Source organism: Mercenaria mercenaria, chromosome 9 (assembly GCF_021730395.1).
Source record: "Mercenaria mercenaria strain notata chromosome 9, MADL_Memer_1, whole genome shotgun sequence".
Classification (NCBI taxonomy): Eukaryota; Metazoa; Mollusca; class Bivalvia; order Venerida; family Veneridae; genus Mercenaria; species Mercenaria mercenaria.
Genome location: NC_069369.1, coordinates 19281354 through 19303453, shown reverse-complemented (window position 1 = coordinate 19303453; position 22100 = coordinate 19281354). Strand labels below are relative to the sequence as shown.

Sequence of the window (22100 nt, the reverse complement as noted above, 5' to 3'; positions counted from 1 at the left end):
GTAACGACGGAAAACCGTCAAAGGATAATCGTTGTTGGGCCGCTGTTGGCCCAACAATGATTAATAAGTATTGTAAATACAGCGGTTGGACCAACGTTTAACCAACTTTAAATTTCAGTCGAAGATATCTCTGCATTGGCCCAATACTGATTTTCAGGGAAAGACTTACACAGAGAAAACATCGTTGGCCCAACTTTGGCCCAACGTTGGCCCATTAGAAGTAATAATATTTTAATTATATATTTTACAGGTCACTGTTTTATCACAAGCCCCTACAGGTAAACACGTTGTGTAGGTGTAACATGCAGTATTTAATTAATAATTCAATACTTTTCTGCACCAATTCGTAATCTGATAGTTTGGACTAATTAAACTTAATACTTATCTGCAGCCGTCATAATATTTTGAACTATTTCAAATCTTCTAACTGAAAAATCTAATTTGTGAATAAAATATTGAAGAAAAAAAACTGCTATAACAAATATTTAATTTTATACAATCATAAAATGTTTACAATAAATCTGTTGAATATTCCAGAACATGAACTCTCGTTAACCCGAGTTATGTAAGAAATCCCAGAAAATGTGGTTAATTTTACTCTCTAGGCAAGATTTCTAGCTGCATATGCATGTGAAGTAAAGGAAACTATTATACATGTTAACAAAATCCCGGTCTACTAGCTATAAACTGTAAGTAGAAGTTTTTGAATATTTTTTTGATAAAGTTGTTGAATCTTATAGAGAATTTCTTTTTATAGCCTGTATGCATGTAGTATCTATGTGACTTGAACATATGTTGAATACTTTTATCTAAAACTGGCGGATGGCTCTAGTGTTGAGTATTTAATTCTGTAAATAAAATAACTCATATTCACGTTAATTTTAACATATTTTTTCGGTTAAATACAGACAAAAATAAATTTCATACAGTTTATGTCCAGAGGTTTATGTGCATCTGTATAGTTATTGTTATCAATATGACGTAGATGGTTTAATCAACATTATGATTTTCGTTTTTTTTACAGGATGCTGTTCAAGAGAGTAATAACTGAGCGCCTAGCACTGTGGGGCACAGGAAAAAAAGAAAAGATAGAAAGCTGCAACTTCAGTGAGAAAAGAAAACAATCAGACAGAACTTGGATATATAATGAGTTAAAATACAGACAGTAATTCATTTAAATAGGATTTAATCAGTGACTGAAAAAAAGAAAAATAGATTTATAAATACCTGGAATAAATATTTGACATGTTGTAGTGATGAAATATTCTGTTATATTTCTTCAGGAAACTTGCAAACCAACTTTAAATAAATGTTAGATTTCTTCTTGTTAAATGTTAAACAAAATCACAATTATTTGAAAATGAAATGTGTACTAAATAATTTTAGTTTTAGTCTATTTTTTCAAATTCGTAATCGTTGGGATAGCGTTGGCATCCTTCTTTCGGCCAACAAAGAAATAGAGTTGGCCCAACGTAGGACCAACCATGATAAACGAAAAAATGTTGTTGGCCCAGTGGAGGGCCAACGATAAGTGTAGGATACCAGTAGTTGGCCCAATGGAGGGCCAACGATAAGTGTAGGATACAAGTCGTTGGGCCAACGGTGTACCAACCGTTGGGCCAACGTTGCGCCAATTAGCAAAATGGCGTTGGGCCAACGTTGGAAATCTTCGTTGGGCCAACGAAGAGTCTGCCGTTGGCCCAACGTTGGGCCAACGCATGTCTGCTATCTGGGTTATAATATTGAACGATGTGAAACTAAATGTACACTGCACTTTGTGACAGAAATTTGGTAGTTGGTGAATTTCACTATCTCTTTGATGCGACTTTTTTAATGTCAATAGGGGAAAAAGCATGAAAAAATCCTAGTTTATTCAAACAAGATGATATTATGAATTTCAAAATTAAGGCAAAACTCACTAAACCAGCTTTATTTTGTAAGATCGTTTTGTCTCAATTTAAATAATTTCATTCTCTATAAACTTTGCTGATCTCGTATTTAGGTGCACATGTGTAACTTTTCGTAAGTAACATTTGATGATACATAAAGCACTATTTTAAATATAGTATGCTGCACTGTTGTTTGTACAATGAGTACTGTCTTTACACTGTTTCATTATGTGTATAGGTGTTGTCATCACATGCAAATTATATGCCTTGATGTGAAAAATAAACTTGAAACTTGAAACTTGGATAATATTCTGTCTGTATGCAATGCGGATGTTCATTTCTATCAGGATGTATTATTTGTGATTTACATAACTGCATTTTTGTACATGGTAAAAACATCTATATTTTCTGCATCAGACAGAAAATGTAAAATAATTTGACAAATTTGTAAAAATAAGATGCGATAAAATTAAATGCGAGTCTAAATTACTACTTAATATATGCTGAAAGGAATTATCATACAATATTTAAACTTGAGTGGCTCATACTCCCACTCAGCTACTTGTCATAACATACCTTATTTGTCAGGGCAGGAAAACAGACAAAAAGTAATACAAGGGAAACTAAAAACAAAACATTTGGAAACTACAATCGATATCTGAATTGTAAGTATTTATTTCTAAATGACTGAGATCTTAGTTTGAGGGCATCGCCTCCTTTTTAAAAAAAAAACTTTATTGTGTTTAAAATCAAAGTAACATCCCTACCCCAATTTAAAACTTAAAATTTTAACATTCTGCATCGTTGTGAACAATCCCAGAAAATTAATTTTCAAGATAACATCTTTACATATTTTAAATGGATCAATAACTGGCAAGTGATATATATAACACTAAAAAACGTAAACATCTACTTATCGGATCAAATGTACAATTTAAAGCGAGGAATGTTATATTTAAGATGGTGACAATATGACGGATCAAGATAAAGATTTAAGGGTAACCCCCGGTTCGAAACTATCATTTGCTGCTCACATTCAGGAAAAGGTCTTAAAAAGCAGACCAAATTTTAGGTTCAATCTTTAAAACTTTTACATATGGATAGCTATATAATTATGTTTCCCTTCTTGTATAAATCTTTAAGCAGGCCCCACTTAAAATATTTGGAGTCCAAAATTTAAAAAAAATAATCATTTCTAATAACCAAAATGGTTTGTAGTCTGAACCAATTTTATACAGCCAGAGATTAAGAAAATTATAGTTTTACCAATGCTTGATTACAGGTGTTGAATGGCATGTATGCTACAAGTTTATAAACTTTTATATGGCAATAATTATACTAGTAGTTGACAAGTGTAAACTGTTTATTATGTCAGATAATTTCATTATATAGAGGCCATAGTATGAAAATTTATTTTAAAAAGGTGTGAACATAATTAAGAAAAGGTATATGTAAAAAAAAATATATATATATATATATCAAACAGGGAATGCCATGTTCCAAAAACGACCATCCATAGGGTTGTGGCTATGTGGAAAAGTCTCTCAAAGCAATTAGTTTGGACGGGTCTAGAAATTAAATTTGAGGCTTTGTGCTAAAGACAGTGAAAAATTATCAAATGCTGCATGTGTTGTGTCATATATATTGATCAGTGAACAGTGAAATGTTTTTCAAATATTTTAACTGGAAGTCATACTATATCGAATATGAAACAGTGAACGCACAATAAAATGGGTCTAAGAAACCTAAATGGTTTATATGTACACTTATTGCATATGTGGTTTGTGGAGCGTTTGATACCATATTTTACGGTACGGTGTGTTTCATGTACAGTACTGTACGGTATGGAATGGGAAATAGACCGTTAAAACGGACATGCTGAAATGTCAAAGTAAATTATCATTTCTCATAAAGCAAGCAGTGTATTTTCACACAAAACATTTCTCTTCAAGCAGAATAAACTATACTGTAATGGATGGAATACAGGCTGGTAAGAAAGCGGCTGCTGTTGAGGCTGTCAATAACCATATTTCGGTGAGATTTTTTTTTCTACTTTCAGTTTCATTTTCATAATTAAATTAGTAATCTAACACACTTTTATTTAATTTCAATAGTATTACATATTAGAAAAAAAGTTTACTAATTGTGATCATATGAAAAGCAGATACTACCTTAATTAGGACACTAGTCGGGCACCAGTAGATTAGTCTCCCTGTGTCTGCAATTTAATCCCAGCTTATAAATATTTGCTGGGCAGCTGTCACCTTTCTATCAGTTCTAATTCAACTTCATGCTTTTTATTTTTCTGTGTTTTTACTTTTTAAACAGCTATCCCTGACAAGGGGTCTGCTAGTCATAGCTGTAAACGATTGCTAAGCAGTAGAACATAGACATACTTTTTGATACATAATGTCAGTCTGTAACGAATACCTACTACCTAGGGCCAAAATTAAAAATATGTTTGTTTGCTGTCCCCTTACCTACCCGCTTAAAATGCTGTGCCCCAAAAGTTTTTATTTGACAATGCTGATCAAATTTTTTTTTAAGTTGTGATATGACAAGTGCCGCAATTATAGTTCGATCAACAAAATGATAATTAAGACAGTTTAAATTGTATTATTTAATTTCATCCTTTTATACAACATACCGTATTTTCCCGAATTAAGGCCCCCCCCCCCCCTCTAATTAACGCCCCAAACCATTTTGGAGGGGGAAAAAAGTCAACAAGAACGAAAAAAAATCACCTACCTCATTTTTATAAGTCCACATAATAAGTAATTTACAGTAAGTATCCAATGTTACATTGTATTAAACATTAAACACACTTTTAAACAGTACATGTACCGTAAATCCAAAACGTTTATACTAAGTACGGTACGTATCCAATCATCAAATAGAAAATTAAACGGTAAATCCATTTTTGATTTGTTTTTGCACCACCCGCGCACAAGCTTCCTTTCGACTTTAAACAAATTTGCGGCAAAGTGTTAACCTTTTCTTCGGTAGTTTTAATAACTTTTAATTTAAAAGCCGGCACATAAGCAGCGTGTCAAACCACTGACATTGTGTATTGCTCCCCGCATGTACTAAGGAAAATATTATCGGAGTACACAGCTGTTTGGGTATGATGACGTAATGTGTAATGTCGCGAGCGTGTCACGGAATACATGAGGTACCATATTTAAATGCATAATTTTAAGATACACTGCATTAAATTGGATGCCAAATAATTACGTTTTGGGGGAATTAAACAACACAGAAACACTTTACAGTTGGTTTGAACGATGTTTTTAAGTTTTGTAAAAATTTCAATTTTTTATTTTTTTACCTCAAATGAACGCCCCCTCTTTGGAAAATGTAACGCCCCCGGGGGCGTTTATTCGGGAAAATACGGTATACAGATTTGTCATATTTTTATAGAAGAAATATTCTGTAAGAAATGATCATATATCTACTGGTAAAAGCATAACCCCCACACAAAACTACCCAACTTTAAAAAATAGGGTTGGAAGACAGCAAACAAAGACTTTTTTAAATGTGGCCTAGAAGTGCAATTTTATGTGTCCAGTACCTTAAAGCATAGGCACTCACTAAAAATAAATGAGTTCTCTCAAAGAGCTATAAAAATTTATACTTCTTTGGTTCTCGGAAGAAAACAGAATTTAAGTATACGATCTATACCGCTTTGTGTCAACGCTTAATTTTGTCCTATCGATTACCATATCTTATCTTATCCTAACTTTTAGTCAGTATATTGTATCTGCAAAAGAGGTTGATACTTTTTTGTCTGAGAAAGTGTACATAAAGATACATCGAATTAAGCACTACTGTGCTTAAATTAGCCTTTATGGTGTAGTAGATTTTAGGGTATAGCTACATGTAGGGATAGGTTGAAATTTTTTACACTAGACATAGATTATTGTATAAATTCCCATCTAATTCTTTTATGGCTTGCAGACAGACAATCTGGCTCATATTTTAAATGTTGGCTTGTTGTTTTATTTTTCACTCATATCGGCAGGACATTAATTGTTATAGTGGCAATAACTAGTGCGCAATTTGCACTTTTATAATAGGACTGCAGTAAATAGGTAGAATATTCCCAAAGCTATATCTATATGAAACATATTGTAAAAAAATATTTCAAAATAAAGAACTTACGGGACTTGTCCCAAAACTTTCTTAACTCCCTTTGTACATTGTTATTAGTATTGGAACTTGGATGATAAAACTGCAGGTGGTTCTTTAATATAACAAATTTTGTAAAAAACCAGGAGTTTGGGACAGCTTAAACTAGTAGTTAGGCCTACTGTTCATGTTCATATAATTTAGTTTATAGGGCACCATAAGGCATATACACCTTAGCCCCAGTGCCTGTTTTATGACTGACTGTGTGTTTTTTCAGTCATTTGCTTTGTATATCTTTACAGGACAATCAGGTGATTGGTATAGGAAGTGGAACAACAGTGGTCAGCGCTGTAGAGAGAATAGGTAGGTCACTTCTGATTATTCAATATAAATGCAGCAAACCTGGTTTTGACTTTTGTTGTTTTCATTATTATTTCACATCTCAGTTACCATGGTTACAGTATAAATAAATTTAAAGAGAAAATACAGAATTGGTTATTTGAGGTTTTGTAAATAGTAACTGTACAAAAAAATCTCTTTCTATGTTAGTAGTAAATTACAACTGACAACAGAATTTAAGATTCAGATCATGTTGATGAAGATTTTGTAATTAATGCTGGTTTCCATCGGATTTTGAAAATCTTCGTATTTTGAATTAAAAAACAAGCATAAAGAGACCATCCATTTGACAAATATGTAGAGGATATTTGTTTGTTTCAGTGAAATATCAATTTTATTTCACAAGTGAGCATCAAAAACTGATATTTTCACGAGTGGCGTAGCCACGAGTGAAAATGACTTTTTTTGGTGCTCACGAGTGAAATAAAATTGATATTTCACTGAAACAAACAAATTTTCTTTTTATTTCATGTGTAAAACTCTATTTTTGTTGCGTAATTTATAAAAATGTCGAAAATCGCGGGAAAGATCAACAGAAAGCATAACACAAATGACGTCATTTTATCGACGTCATCGTCATTATGGTCCCCGGTATTCATAACGCCCGGTATACAATTTGACTTCAATTGCGACGGAGGACCGGAACAAGTTCGGCAAAAACAGTGAAAATAAAAATGATAATCTACTGTTTCAAAACTGTGGATTATCACTTTTATTTCACTGAGAAAACTCTATAATTCACTGGAAAACATAAAATAAAATGTTATTTATAGTATATTTAAGAAAGTAATGTTGAGTCAGTTCTACTAATGTCATCTAAGTATTATTACTTAGAAAAGTTTTAGTTTAGTCATCCAAAGTATATTGCTATTCTAAGATATTTTTGGCATGTTTTATTTTGTCCATAAGAAAGACTGAAATTGGATTCCATTTGATATTCTATCCCTAGCTTTGGTGTTTTTCTGTGCTTTATAATATGATGGTCAGTCAAAATCTCTCAGAAAAAAATCAATTTTTAGCTCCAGTATTCGGAGAATAGCGGGGCTATTCTACTCGCCCCGGCGTTGGCGTCTGCGTGAGCTTTTAAGGTTAAAGTTTTTCGGCAACCTTTGTTTTTCTGTAATATCTTTGTTACTATTGCTTATATCTTACTGTAAGTTCACATAAACATTGTCCAGCATACAAACAAAATATTTGCAGGGGCTGGGCCCATTATACCCAAGGTCAAGGTCATCAAGGTGTTATACTTAGGTTATTTTTAAGGTTAAAGTTTTTCGGCAACCTTTTTTTTTGTGTTATATATCTTTGTTGCTATTGCTTATATCTTACTGTAAGTTCACATAAACATTGTCCAGCATACAAACAAAATATTTGCAGGGGCTGGGTCCATTATACCAAAGGTCAAGGTCACCAAGGTGTTATACTTAGGTTATTTTTAAGGTTAAAGTTTTTTCGGCAACCTTTGTTTTTCTGTAATATCTTTGTTACTATTGCTTATATCTTACTGTAAGTTCACATAAACATTGTCCAGCATACAAACAAAGTATATGCAGGGGCTGGGCCCATTATACCCAAGGTCAAGGTCACAAAGTTGTTATACCTGGAATTATTTTCATGTTAAATTCTTTTGAAAGCTTTGTTTATAGACATATCTTCGGTTGTTTAAAAGATAATGACTTGAAATTAAAAATATTTCTTTATAATGTGTGTTACAATCCCCATAACTCTAATTGTATTTTTGACAGAATTATGCCCCTTTCATACTTAAATTTTTTTGGCAGTCTTCGCTTTCTTGATGTTACTTTAGTACAATATAAGATAAAGACTTGAAAATTGAAATGTATCTTTATCATCATCATCTGCATGAGTGGTAACAATCCCCGTAACTCTGATTTGTATTTTTGACCAAATTATGCCCCTTTCGTACTTAAATTTTTTGACAATCTTCGTTTTCTGGACATAACTTTGATACTATATAAGGTTATGACTTGAAACTCAAAATATCTTTTTACCATCATGATCTGCATGTGTGGTAACAATCCCAATAACTGTAGTTTGTGTTCTTGACAGAATTATGTCCCTTGGCATATCTTCCTTTTAAAGTAGAGGTCTCTTATTGAGACATATATTCATTTTACTGTCAAATCGCCAAATAGTGGAGCACGCTGTCTTATGGACCGCTCTTGTTATAATTTCTGCCAAGTGTTCCAGAGGAAATAGTCAAAAACGACATGTTGAAAATATTTGTTTTCCTTTGTCCAAAGTGCAACACATTCTTTTGCATTTTATATCTATGATAGTTATAAAGAAAAACAATACATCCGTTCTTTAAAACTTTTTGTCAATTAACAAAATTACGTTACTCTTGTGACATTTTAGTCCTAGTTCTCTTTAAATGCCTTTCAAGTTTGCAGTATAACAGGTACAGACAGTGAATTATATAGGTCAGAATACCCTGTGATATAAATTCCATAAAAGGAGGAGATTCAGTGTGTTTAAACAAATGCTTTATGTGATAATGAAGAGGGAATATAAAGTTGAAAGTTAAAATGTCACACTTTTTCCATTGCACTTGGGACAAATTTGACCATGCTTAAGCTGTCATTTTTAAAATTATAGTTTTGAACTTACAGCATTTAAACTTTGCATCAATATTTAGACAATTGAGGTGTGTTCTTAAATAAATGTTTAAGAGGCTGCCATATTTCATTAAGCTGAGGTTAAAGCAAATGCCTCATTTTTTTGAAAGCTACCCATATCAGCTATATAATGTAGCCACCTTGCGAAAATTCTGAAATTAATTTACCTTAATACACTATCTTATAGTAAAAACTTATATCAGTTTACAAGAAGCATATCTGCTTTAACCTATTTGTTTAATACAGGCATGCATTGATTTCACATATCAGTTTTATGTTACAGCTCAGAGGGTGAAAGACGAAAATCTGAAACTTGTTTGTATACCTACCTCATTTCAGGTATGTACAAAATGTAACTGATTAAATTGATCAAAAATACATTAATTTGCATTTTATTGCTGCATTTGTGGCAATTTCTTGAAATGCAATAATATTATTATACCATGAAATCATAAATTTTTGTTGGTGAATAATTTTCGTCAGCATGTTGGTTGAGTCAATCTAGAACTTACAGTGTTTGGTATTTTTTTCAGTGTTTTGGTCTTTTGTCGCATATAACATTACATTGTCATGCTGTCAAAATATTATCACATCACTGTTGGAGAATTTGAGTTTAACTTGATCGAGTCATTAAAAAGAAAATTTGTCTGTAACCAAGGAATACAATACAATATAATGTGGTCAGTTATCAAGATACAGTTATAGAGAAAGACTTAGCTGTAAATAATTTGTGTTAGCTGACAAATTGTTGATTATTCAGTTGTGTTAAAAATTTGAATTTTCAGGCAAAACAGTTGATTGTTGACAATAATTTGGTTCTTGGAACTTTGGAACAGTATCCTCAGGTATAGTATCTCACTGCCTAAACTTTGAATTTCACTTTGACTGTCTATATATTTGCAACTTGGGAATGTTACAGATTTGAAAGTAACACCTTCACATGTCATGCAGTTTTATATGCCTTTAATTATTAGACTTATTATTGGTTTACCTTTGATGGCTGTGCATTTGTGCAACATCCACAGAAGTTGTTCCCTCTGTAACTTGAGCAGTTTGTATTCACCGAAGTTGGTGAGAATGTTTATGGTCATAATATCATGGCCAGGTTTGATTTATTATCAGTTTTGTTTTTCATTTGCTGTGGAGGTACGGCCATTGAATTACACAAAAGTGCAAAACTTGACAGTGTCCACTCAGCAACAAGATTATTTCTTACTGGAACTTGACTAAATTGATACAGATTTTGTATATCTATAAAATTCAGGACAAGGTTGATAATCAGCTAGTTTGGACGAGCATATCTGGACTAACTGCCCTTGAACGAACTGAAATTGCATATGTCGATAGTAATTGTTTTTTGTTGTAGTGTAGAAACAGTTGCTAGAACTGCTAGTCGCAGACTCATCAGTCGAGAACCGTCTATCAACAAGTGTTTCACCCCTTTACTCTCGATACACTCTCCTGACGGTGGGTACAGCAGAGTTGATCAGGCACTGCTTGTTTGCGATGGCTGCCATTCCTTATCATTTCGACGTAACCAGAGCCAACTGGACGCTCTCTCGGCAGCTTTTCCTACAGCATGGGCTAAGGCTTTCCTTACTTTCCCTTTGATGCCCAATGCGCCAAGCATTCTCCACAGTGACCGGGCTGGGAATCCTTTACAGCCGACTTCTACTGGGAATACTTGTTTTCCATCGCTTCGTTGCAGCATCTCGCTTGTACTGCTGACTTGGTCTACGCTCTCTGTTCTCTCTCCAGGACATCAGTCCCCAGTCACTCTTGGATGGACCCAGCCATGTCTGACGGTTGTTGGAATGTCCGAACACCAGCTTCCTCAGATCACACCATTCCCAACTTCTGCTCATCTAGCAGCCAATGTGCTATGGTTCGTGTCTTCTTCCTCCTCCTTAACAAATGGGGAACATGGTCTTTCTGAGTGGTTCTTTCTCCCCATTCCAAAGCCTATCTTGGTCAGCAGCTTGTGTCAAGCAACTGGAATGTCTGGACTCGTAGGTTTGTTTGGATGATGTCCGGAAACACCAGCTTCCTTCCAGATCCACACGCATTTCCCAACTTCTGGCTTCATCTAGCAGGCCAGATGTGCTAGTGGTTGTGGTCTTCTTCCCTCCTTCCTTAACAAATGGGATGAACTGGGGTTCTTTCTTGGGAGTTGGTGGTTTCTTTCTCTCCCTTTCCAAGGTATCCGCCAGCTTGTGCAAGACTTGGTCATGGCGCCAGCGGTAACGCCCCTGTGTCAATGCAGTTTTACAGGATGAGAAAGTGTGCTGGAGGCTGCCCCTTCCATTGTAGGTTTGTTTGGATGATGTCCGGAAACACCAGCTTCCTTCCCAGATCCACACGCATTTCCCAGCTTCTGGCTTCATCTAGCAGGCCAGATGTGCTAGTGGTTGTGGTCTTCTTCCCTCCTTCCTTAACAAATGGGATGAACTGGGGTTCTTTCTTGGGAGTTGGTGGTTTCTTTCTCTCCCTTTCCAAGGTATCTGCCAGCTCGCGCAAGACTTGGTCATGGCGCCAGCGGTCACGCCCCTGTGTCAGCGCAGTTTTACAGGATGAGAGAGTGTGCTGGAGGCTGCCCCTTCCATTGCACAGTGGGCAGTTTTGGTAATCTGCAAGCTTCCACCTGTTGTAACCTTACTGATACAAAAGGTATATGTCTATAAGAAATTGATCAAGTTTGATTACCGTCCAGTTTTGGTAGGTATTTCCATAGTGACAGCCCATGAATTTGTCAAATTGCCAACATTGTCAGCTCAATGACAAGAGTGGAGATAATTGTAAAACTTGGCAGTGTCTGTGCAATAGTCAGGTATCTTAAAAGTCCAAATTAAATTTGCTATGCTGGGCGTATAATGGGAACCACACTGTTTCATCAGTTGGTAAAGTACGTATTATAGCCAATAATATCTTTTAGTAACTAGTTAACATCATTTATTAAAACAAAACACACCGAGTCTAAAAATTACGTTGAAACATTCTTAATAGCCAATTGGTAAATTACAACATTTTTCAAGAAAGTATTCAGGGATACTTGTGAGTTGGGCAAGTAAATTGTAATTTAAAAAAAAGCAAATAACTCTGACCCAACAATCTTACAAAATGCTGATGTGACCTAAAACCCAACATACAAACAGAGTTGGCTAGCTTTGTGAAAAAGAATCTGTTGTATATAAAAGATTATACTCATAAAATATGAACTAATAATACTGACTGATGATTTTTTTGTTGTATTTTATAAAAGTGTTGTTATTGTAATATATATCTGGAGGCATTCATTTGTAACGGTGTATTTCAGTTGGATGTAGCTATAGATGGGGCAGATGAGGTAGATAAAAACTTGGTGTGTATTAAGGGTGGAGGAGGATGTCTGACACAGGAAAAGATAGTTGCTAACTGTGCCAAGACTTTAATCATTATAGCAGACTCTAGGTAAGTTGGTATTACATTTATATCGTTAAAACTAATGCTGGGTATGTTGGTATAACAGTCAGCATTGCAGCCAAGTCCAGATGAGGCGTCACCGAATGAATCATTATGTCTCCCCCCCTCCTGGGGGAGACATATTGTTTTTGCCCAGTCCGTCCGTCCGTACGTCACACTTCATTTTCGAGCAATAACTGGAGAACCATTTGACCTAGAACCTTCAAACTTCATAGGTTGGTAGGGCTTATGAAGGAGACCACCCCTATTGTTTTTGGGGTCACTCCGTCAAAGGTCAAGGTCACAGGGGCCTGAACATGGAAAACCATTTCCGATCAATAACTCGAGAATGACTTGACCCAGAATGTTGAAACTTCATAGGATGATTGGTCATGCACAGTAGATGACCCCTATTGATTTTGGGGTCACTCTGTAGAAGGTCAAGGTCACAGGGGCCTGAACATTGAAAACCATTTCCGGTCAGTAACTTGAGAACCACTTGACCCAGAATGTTGAAACTTAATAGGATGATTGATCATGCAGAGTAGATGACCCCTATCGATTTTGGGGTCATTCTGTTAAAGGTCAAGGTCACAGGGGCCTGAACATGGAAAACCTGTTCAGATCAATAACTTGAGAACCTCTCGGCCCAGAATGTTGAAATTTCATAGGATGATTGTTCCTGCAGAGTAAATGACCCCTATTTGTTTTTGGGGTCACTCCATTAAAGGTCAAGGTCACAGGGGCCTGAACAATGATAACCGTTTCCGATCAATAACTTGAGAACCTCTTGACCCAGAATGTTGAAACTTCATAGGATGATTGAACATGCAGAGTAGATTAACCCTATCGATTTTGGGGTCACTTTGTTAAAGGTCAAGGTCACAGGACCCTGAACATGGAAAACAATTTCCGATCAATAACTTGAGAACCACTTGACCCAGAATGTTGAAACTTCATAGGATGATTGAACATGCAGAGTAGATGACCCCTATTGATTTTTGGGTCAGTCTATTAAAGGTCAAGGTCACAGGGGCCTGGTCATGAAAAATCATTTCCGGAAAATAACTTGAGAACCACTTGACCTAGAATGTTGAAACTTAATAGGATGATTGGACATGCAGAGTAGATGACCCCTATTAATTTTGGGGTCACTTGATCAAAAGTCGAGGTCACAGGAGCCTGAACAGTGACTTGAGAACCACTAGGCCAAGAGTGTTGAAACTTAGCGGGATGACTGGACATGCCAAGTAGATGATCCCTATTGCAGCCAACCATCAGTGTCTCTTTGACTTTCGCTCCTGACCCCTATTGACTTCTTGCCTATAGGACTTTGCATTGGGGGAGACATGCGCTTTTTTACAAAAGCAATTTCTAGTTTTAGTTAAGTGTGGGCAGTGTGGATCATCTGACCACACTAATCATTATAGCCAACTCTAGGTACATTAATACCACAAGAATCATTGTTGGCTCCAGGTAGGGTGGTACAACATAATTATTATTGCTGACTCACTGGTAATTTGGTATCACATTTAGGCAAGTTCAGGCACAACATTAATCTTTACTATAGCAGACTTCACTCCAGGTATTAAGATGGTGCCACATTAATCATTACTGCCTCCAGGCAAATTAGAACAACATGAATCTAGGTAAGTTGATACAACATTAGTCATTATAGCCTACTTAAGGTTAGTTACGTAGTACCACACTAATCTTTATAGCTGACTTTAGCTGACTCCAGGTTAGATGGTACAACATAAATGATTAAACCAGTCTAGTTAAGTTGGTGCTACATTGATCATTGTATCAGAGTCTAGGTTAGTTCGTATTAGCTTCCAGCCTGTTTTCATTTGGATAATTCAAAGGTTCTGAACTGCTATAAATATATTTTATAAGGGAAAAAAGAAGTTTTTTATGTTAATTAGGATGTTTAAAAGTTTTGTCAGAATATTTTTGTTATAATGAACAGCTGAAACTTAGACTCATTAATCTAAAAGTGTGTGCCTGTAAATCATTAATTTTATAGCATAATATCCATCATCGGACAGGATGTTTTGACAATATTTTGGTGTAACAGGCTCCTGGATTTAGCATATATTGATATGTGTGCATGAATTTCTTTTCTTCCACATTTGAATTAATAATATTGTGTAAGCAGCATTACTGTGAAATCAAGTAATTTCATAGACATGAAGTTTCATGTTTTCTGCTAAAACTTCTGTTTCGTGGGGACAGTAATTAGTGGATTTCAAATGTTGATGATAAAATGAGTAAGAGTTTTATTTGTTCAGGGTATTTAATTTCAGCCAAGAAATCCATGAAAAATTACTTGACCTTGAATATTAATGATTTCACAGTATTTACAAAATTGCATACCTGAAACAAATGCTTGGCTGGATACCTGGAGCGAGAAAATTACACATTTCATAGTAATGTGACTAGAAACCAAAATAAAATAAACCAGATTCTTGAAATTTACATAGAGGATATTACATTGAGTGTTTATTTTTTCATATTGAATTTATTAATTTAAAATAAGTTGAGTAAAATGTGAGGCTCTGCCAAGCATTTTATCAATTTTATTCAACAAGTTTAATAAATTCAACGTGGAAAGACACAAATGTAATATTCTTTTTATCACATATAAGCTTTTCCTGCTGAAACATCTAACTTTCCTCTTTCTTGACCTATCATAGACCGAGTCAGTTCGACCAACATCTCCTACACTTAAAACGCCGTCAATATCAAAGCTATATTACACTGGTGTAATACCAAATTTATGTAATGGCTTTATTTCACTTCCAGGATGTAAGACATGGATAAATATTTGTTAATACGCTGTCTGAAATGAGGATTTTCAGCTACAGAAAAAAAAGTTGAACATTTTATTCTTTCAAAAAAAATAATGTTTGAATATACTACACAACAGGAAAAATGTTGAAATGCTGGGAACAAACTGGAAGCAAGGCATTCCATTAGAGGTTGTAGATATAGCATACAGACCAGTACAGCTGCAGGTTACTCAACTACTTGGTGGGTCGGCAGAACTTAGAATGGGAAAAAGTAAAATGGTAATGTCTACAAAATAATATATATTACTTAAACACGCATACAGTTGGTCAGGTGCTTGCAGTTAACAAGAGATCAAGGTCTGAAAATTATTCAGAAGTCTATTCTATAAACTGGTTTTAATTAGTTTACCTCCTTTGAATATATATTGTTTTCTAATGGACTGAAGGTAATACAGTTAACATAAGTAATGAAACTTCTTTGCAAGAATTTATATGCAGTAAAATAACATAAAAAGCAGTCATTAAATGATCGCTTTGCCATACAAATTGTACATTATTAAGAACATTTTCCATGCATTTTTCTTTGAAACTTAAAAAGATCCTGAAAAATAAATGTTTTATTTCTGTTTTTTCCATACAGGGACCATGTGTGACAGACAATGGAAACTTTATTATAGACTGGGTGTTTGACAAAAATGGAAACTGGCATGAAATAAACACAAAGTTGAAAATGATACCAGGTATAGTATAAATACACTGGTGGTTGTTATGCAGTCTTATGTTTCCCTATCATTGGAGAGATATGTTGATTCACAAAAAATTGTCGTTACCTCTCTAAAACTGCTGGCTGGATTTTAATCAAACTTTTAGGAAGGTTCAGGTCTCAGCGACCATTCAACTGAGAATGACTGTTTCCACTCATTATCTTACAAGCACCAAGACCTGCAATCCTCTTACTTTTCACATTGCTCATGGGCATTGAATGACGACTATAATTTTGAGGTCAGTTTGTCAAAGGTCAAGGTCAAAGTGACTGTTGGAACAAAAATAAACACTTTTGCTCCAAAATCTTGGAAACCCCAAGACCTACAATCTTCAAACTTCACATGGATATACAGTTTGCATACTGAAGGTATATGAAACTTATAGACTTTCAGGCTAAAGTCACACTGATTGTTAGTACAAAAAATTTTTTTTTTGAGTGTTTCAAGTATGTGGTTGACCTATAACTCTCAAACTTGACAGACTCATTGCCATTGGGAATTATATTACCACTATGATTTCAAGGTCAGTGGGTCAAAGGTAGGGGTGGGTATTGCCACGAAAATTGGTATTGCGATATATTGCAATATTGTATGTGGATATTGCAATATACTGCGATATATTGTACCAGTTATTTAACAAAACATGGCGAATCATACTGTTTTTTTTTCAAATTTATTCAATTAAAAATGAGTAAAATGACTAGTATCAACAACACGAGTGTTTGCTCGACCTTCTGAATAAATAAAAATACCAGTAAACAAAAAAATAAAAGTTTTGACTAGATTATGGGGAGTATTGTCAATTTGTCATACACAAATACTATTAACTGTTGAGGTTACTTGAGTCCGACATGTTGCTGACGCCGATTACCGGATATTCAAAAGCGAAAGTAGACTGCGTCAAAATATTATTTAGTTTATTGTGCGGCACTACATTCGGTTTACGGATACAATCATATAACACAGTTGCTCAGTTCACTGATTATAAACGAGAAAAGTGGTATAGCTGTTGTATGAATAATAAATTCTAGTTGATAGAAAAATTACTAATGAGTCGCTGACAAATATGAAATTATATTTATCTAAATTTTCTTATTGATTTTATTATGTGGAATTGGGTCCTTAAAATAGCTGTAAACCAGTCTGCTACCTGCACCGGAAATGAAAGGAAAAAAATGAAAACAAAGTTGAATCGTGCTGGCAAGAAAAGGATTTTTTTGTGAATCTTCTTGGTTTACGTTAGTGTTACTTAATGTTATAAAATAACCGGTATTCGAAAATCATATCGCAATATCGTATCGTCGGAAAAAATATCGCAATAACCGGTCTACCGCGGTATATTGCCCACCCCTAGTCAGAGGTCAGGGTCACAGTCACTGTTAGTACTAAACAACCATTTTCCATTGACCCCTCTTGGTTTTAAGGTTTCTAGTCAAAGGACACAGTTATGTCATGTTAAGTGTTCAGGTGGATGTATCATATGATGGTGCTGGTCATCCGTCTGTCTGTCTGCAATTTACTTCCCACTTAAGAACTGCAGAATGCTTTGACCTATGATCATCACAATGTTTCAGTCATATTTTGTTTTGCACTGGTATGCTTTTGATTTTAATTCACTTGAACTTTGTTCAGGGTGAACTTTTGATGTTGGTGGATGGTCCGGTGTTTGTTGTCCTCTGTCTATCTCGCTGCATCAACATTTTTACTTACACATTTGAAACTACTGGTCAGAATTACACCAGACTTCATTTGTAGCATACTGGCATGTACCTGCCTCAAGTTTTTTCAAATGGTTCTGCATCATCCCTTGAAGGAGGTGCTAAAATTAAACAAATCTCTGTTAACAACTTGTTGAAACAGTAAAAGAAAGTGTTAGGTCTTCATCAGACTTCCTTTTAAACATCTTTATATGCACCTCTCTCAGTTTTGTTTGAATGATTTTAGGAACAATCAGAGCTAAAAATAGAAAGTTTATAAGTGATTCCTTCTCACAAACCACTGGATGGATCTTCATCAAACTTAATCTGTAGCATCCTTATTTGGACCTCTCCTTCTCACAAACAACATGATGGCTCTTACTAAATTTTATCTGTAGCATCCTTGGATGGACTGCACTCATACCTGTCCAGATAGATTAGAACTAAAAAAGGAAAAAGTCCTTTTAACCTGGCGGCCAGTGATTCTGCCTTCGCAACCAGTGCAGGTCTTGGTCTGCACTGTTCGCTGTTCAGTCATTAAATTTTTAGTGAACACCCCTTTGAATAATAAATGGTACTGTCCAAATTGAATGACAGACCAGTCCATTTTAGAAATTTAGCAGGGTAAAGGTTAACAACTTCTTTACTTGAACAGATTGATGGATCTTCACCAAACTTGGTCAATAGCATCTTACTGTCCAGTTTGTTTATGTAGTTTTGCTTTGTCCCCCTTTGGGCCTCCAGTTTTCAATATGGAAAAACCTTTAAACTACTTCTCATAAACAACTTGATGGATTTTCACCAAACTTGTAATGTAGCATCCTTTGGTTGACCTCTCATATATTTATTCAAGTTGTTCTGCTTATCGCCTTTAGAGCTGCCAGAGCTAAAGATAAAATAACATAAGGATTCTTGTGAAGCAGTTAATAGATCTTCATCAAACTTGGCCTGTAGCATCCTTGTAAAGACCTCTCTCAAGTTTGTTCAGTGGTTTTCCTTGGTCCATTTTTATTGATCACCAGAGCCAAATATCTAAACAGCTTTTCATGAAGTAGTTGATTCATCATCAGTGGACAAAATTGTTCCAGTTATTTAGCCATGGCATATTTAAGATAAAAAATGTCAAAAAAAGGTTTCTCACAAAACTATAGGGTCACTTTATAGTTAAGAACTTGTATCAGACACACTTATTAATTTTTTCATAAGTATGGAATCTTACCGTTTATACATTTTTAGCTCACCTGTCACATAGTGACAGGGTAAGCTTTTGTGATCACCCTTCGTCTTCCGTTCGTCCGTCAACAATTTCTTGTGAACATTATAGAGACCACATTTTGCTGTCAATTTTAATCAAACTTGCACACAACTTGTAATGTAATGTAATAATATCTCGGTTCCTTACGAAAACTGGCCAGATCCCATCATGGGTTCTAGAGTTATGGCCCCTTTAAGGGCCAAAATTTGCTATTTTTGGCTTGAGAATACAATAGAGACCACATTTTGCAATCAGCTTTAATCACACTTGCACACAACTTGTACTGGCATAATATCTCAGTTCCTTTTGAAAACTGGCCAGATCCCTTCATGGGTTCCATAGTTATGGCCCCTTAAAGGGTCAGAATTTGCTATTTTTGGCTGGTGAACACAATTAGAGACCACATTTTGCAATCAACTTTAATCAAACTTGCACACAACTTGTATTGGCATTATTTTTGGTTCCTTTTGGAAACTGACCAGATCCCATCATGGGTTCCAGAGTTATGGCCCTTAAATGGCCAAAATTTTCTATTTTGGCTTTTGCAGCCATGTAGAGACTTCATTTATGGTTTGATTTGATACAGACTTGCAAAATATCTTAGGTTCCGGAGTTATGGCCCCTGATTGACCCCTGAAAGAGCCAAAATTGGTTAATTTTTACCTTGTGAACACGATAGAAGTGACATTTTATATTTGACTTTAACCACACTTACACACAAGAGAAGTCACAATAAGATCTTGGTTCATTTTCAAAACCAGCTAGATTCCATTATGGGTTCTAGAGTTACTGCCCCTGTTACTGCCAAATTTTCTATTTTAACCCATTCAGCCATATAGAGGTTTCATTTATGCTTTGTTTTGATACAAACTTGCACAGACAGATTTTCTTGTTAATCTCTAGGCCTGGATCGAAACTTGGTCATGTCAGGTCAAAAACTAGGTCATCAGTCAAATCAAAGGAAAAGCTTATTAACAAGCTGGAGGCCACATTTATGACCCTATCTTCATGAAACTTGGTCAGAATGTTTATCTTGATGATTTCTAGGCAAGTTCAAAACTGGGTCATATGGGGTCAAAAACTAGGTCACCTGGTCAAATCAAAAGAAAAGCTGGTTAACACTCTTGAGGCCACATTTATGACCCTTCTTCATGAAACTTGGTCGAATGTTTATCTTGATGATTCCTAGGTCAAGTTTGAAACTGGGTCATATGGGCTCAAAAGCTAGGTGCCAGTACTATGTGATGTCACCTAAATGCACAATATTTTAGACAAGGTTTTTCCCTAGGGAAAGAGGGGAATATCTATCACAGGTGCATGCTTGAACAAATGTATACTTTCCCCACTAGGTAGGCAAGAATATGGACTTTGACACTGTTTTAAGATAGTCTTCAAATCGTAGCTTCTTGATTTGTCTGTTTTAAATAACAACATTCACTTTATAGTCAAAACGCCTCAGTCAATATTGCCCACTTCCAGTGAATATCACATCGTATCCAATAGCTTAAGAGGCAATAACTATATAATGTTAGAAATAGAAAATCACTATCTTAATATATCTACTATGTCTGAGTAATTTGCTGTCAGATGTGATTATAAATGAAATTTTCACTTTCCTGTTTTTCAGGTGTGGTTGAGACAGGTCTGTTTGTGAACATGGCAAAGAAAGCTTACTTTGGCCAGCCAGATGGATCAGTATTGGCAAGAGAGGCAAAACAGTGACTGCAGACATCTGGTCTGTCTGCCAGTGATATGTCATGATGTAAAAACAAAAATGTGTTCATATTTACAGATAAAAAATTGTTTTGCAAGGAATGCATACATTATTGTCATAACAATTTTGTTCTTTTCTGGATACTTACACTTTCTTGTGCAGGATTTCTTTGGCTGTATGTGTATTATTTTCTCCACCTTTACACTGTATTATAACAGTATTGCTTGATACATTACTATTGCACTACATACAATCTTAAGTATTTTTAAATCCAGGTTACCATAAACTGCTTTCCATTTAAGTGGGTACTAGGTGTTGGTTCAACTGACAGTTCATCAGTTCATTATTTTATGTAGTTTTGAATGCAGTATCAAACCATGCTAATATCATTCAATCTTGTCAACACTGGGGCCTCACTTTCTAGTATTGCCAACAGTTGGGCCTCTCAAGAAAGCTTGATTTTTGCCATGTTTAGTTGAAACTTTGTCAAAATTTGTGTTTCAGAGACAGCTAATTTCTCAGGTAATCTAGAATTAGACAGAGTATAAGCTTGGGTTTTATACGAAAAGTCTTGTTTTATAATCTTTCTTTTCAAGATATCCTTTCTTATTACAAGTAGCACATTAGAGTTTAAAAGGTTATAAATTCTGGATATCATCCACCAAGACAATGCAATAAGCAGTAAGACAGCTGGAATGTAAATATGAATGTTTTATTTTTATGAATCTCGGTTTGTTATTTAATTAAAATTATATAATATGTAATATTTTTTGCTAAATTTAGAGAATAGAAATAATGTATGTAATAAACGGATAGTCGATGTATGTTATGAACAGAAAGGTAAAATCCAATTAAGGAATAAAATGATTTATAATCTTAAAATGCTGTTGACCATTAAACTGCTAAGATAAATTTGGTTGTCAGCAGCCTAATTTTTAGCTCAACTATACGAAGTATGGAGAGCTGTCCTACTCGACCTGGCGTCGGCGTCCTTCGGTGTCTGCACCTTCTCTTTATCTCTGTAATTACTTTATGGATTTGTTTCAAACTTAAAACAGTTATTCCTCATCATCACTAACATCAAGGATCATAACTCTTGCACCAGTATTTTATTAATTATCCCCCTTTTTACTTAAAAAGAAAAATTCAGGTTAAAGTTTTGATGCACTTTCACGCTATCTCAGTTATTACTGCATGGATTTGATTCAAACTTGACATAGTTGTTCCACATCATCACCCTTATCATATGACACAAGGTCCAAAACTCTGGCACCATGCTTTCATGAATTATCCTCCCTTTTTACTTAGAATTTCAGGTTAATTTTGATGCATTTTTACTATATCTGTTATTAGCTCACCTGTCACAAAGTGACAAGGTGAGCTTT

General features: G+C 35.0%; 1 protein-coding gene across 3 annotated transcripts; it reads left to right on the top strand.

Moving 5' to 3' along the window:
* The first annotated feature begins 2215 nt into the window (after positions 1–2215).
* Positions 2216–21561, top strand: LOC123546625 (ribose-5-phosphate isomerase-like). 3 transcript variants are annotated; one of them, XM_053550942.1, is made up of 9 exons: positions 2216–2554; positions 3845–3923; positions 6320–6380; positions 9339–9394; positions 9841–9900; positions 12369–12502; positions 15423–15564; positions 15926–16025; positions 20629–21561. In XM_053550942.1, exons 2-9 carry the CDS (start codon positions 3861–3863, stop codon positions 20721–20723), a joined length of 711 nt encoding a protein of 236 aa, XP_053406917.1. In that variant the 5' UTR covers positions 2216–2554; positions 3845–3860; the 3' UTR covers positions 20724–21561. The 3 variants fall into 3 exon arrangements, with proteins under 3 accessions (XP_053406917.1, XP_053406918.1, XP_053406916.1); XM_053550943.1 differs by having other exon boundaries at positions 3842–3923; XM_053550941.1 differs by lacking the exon at positions 2216–2554 and having other exon boundaries at positions 3726–3923.
* Positions 21562–22100: the final 539 nt, after the last annotated feature.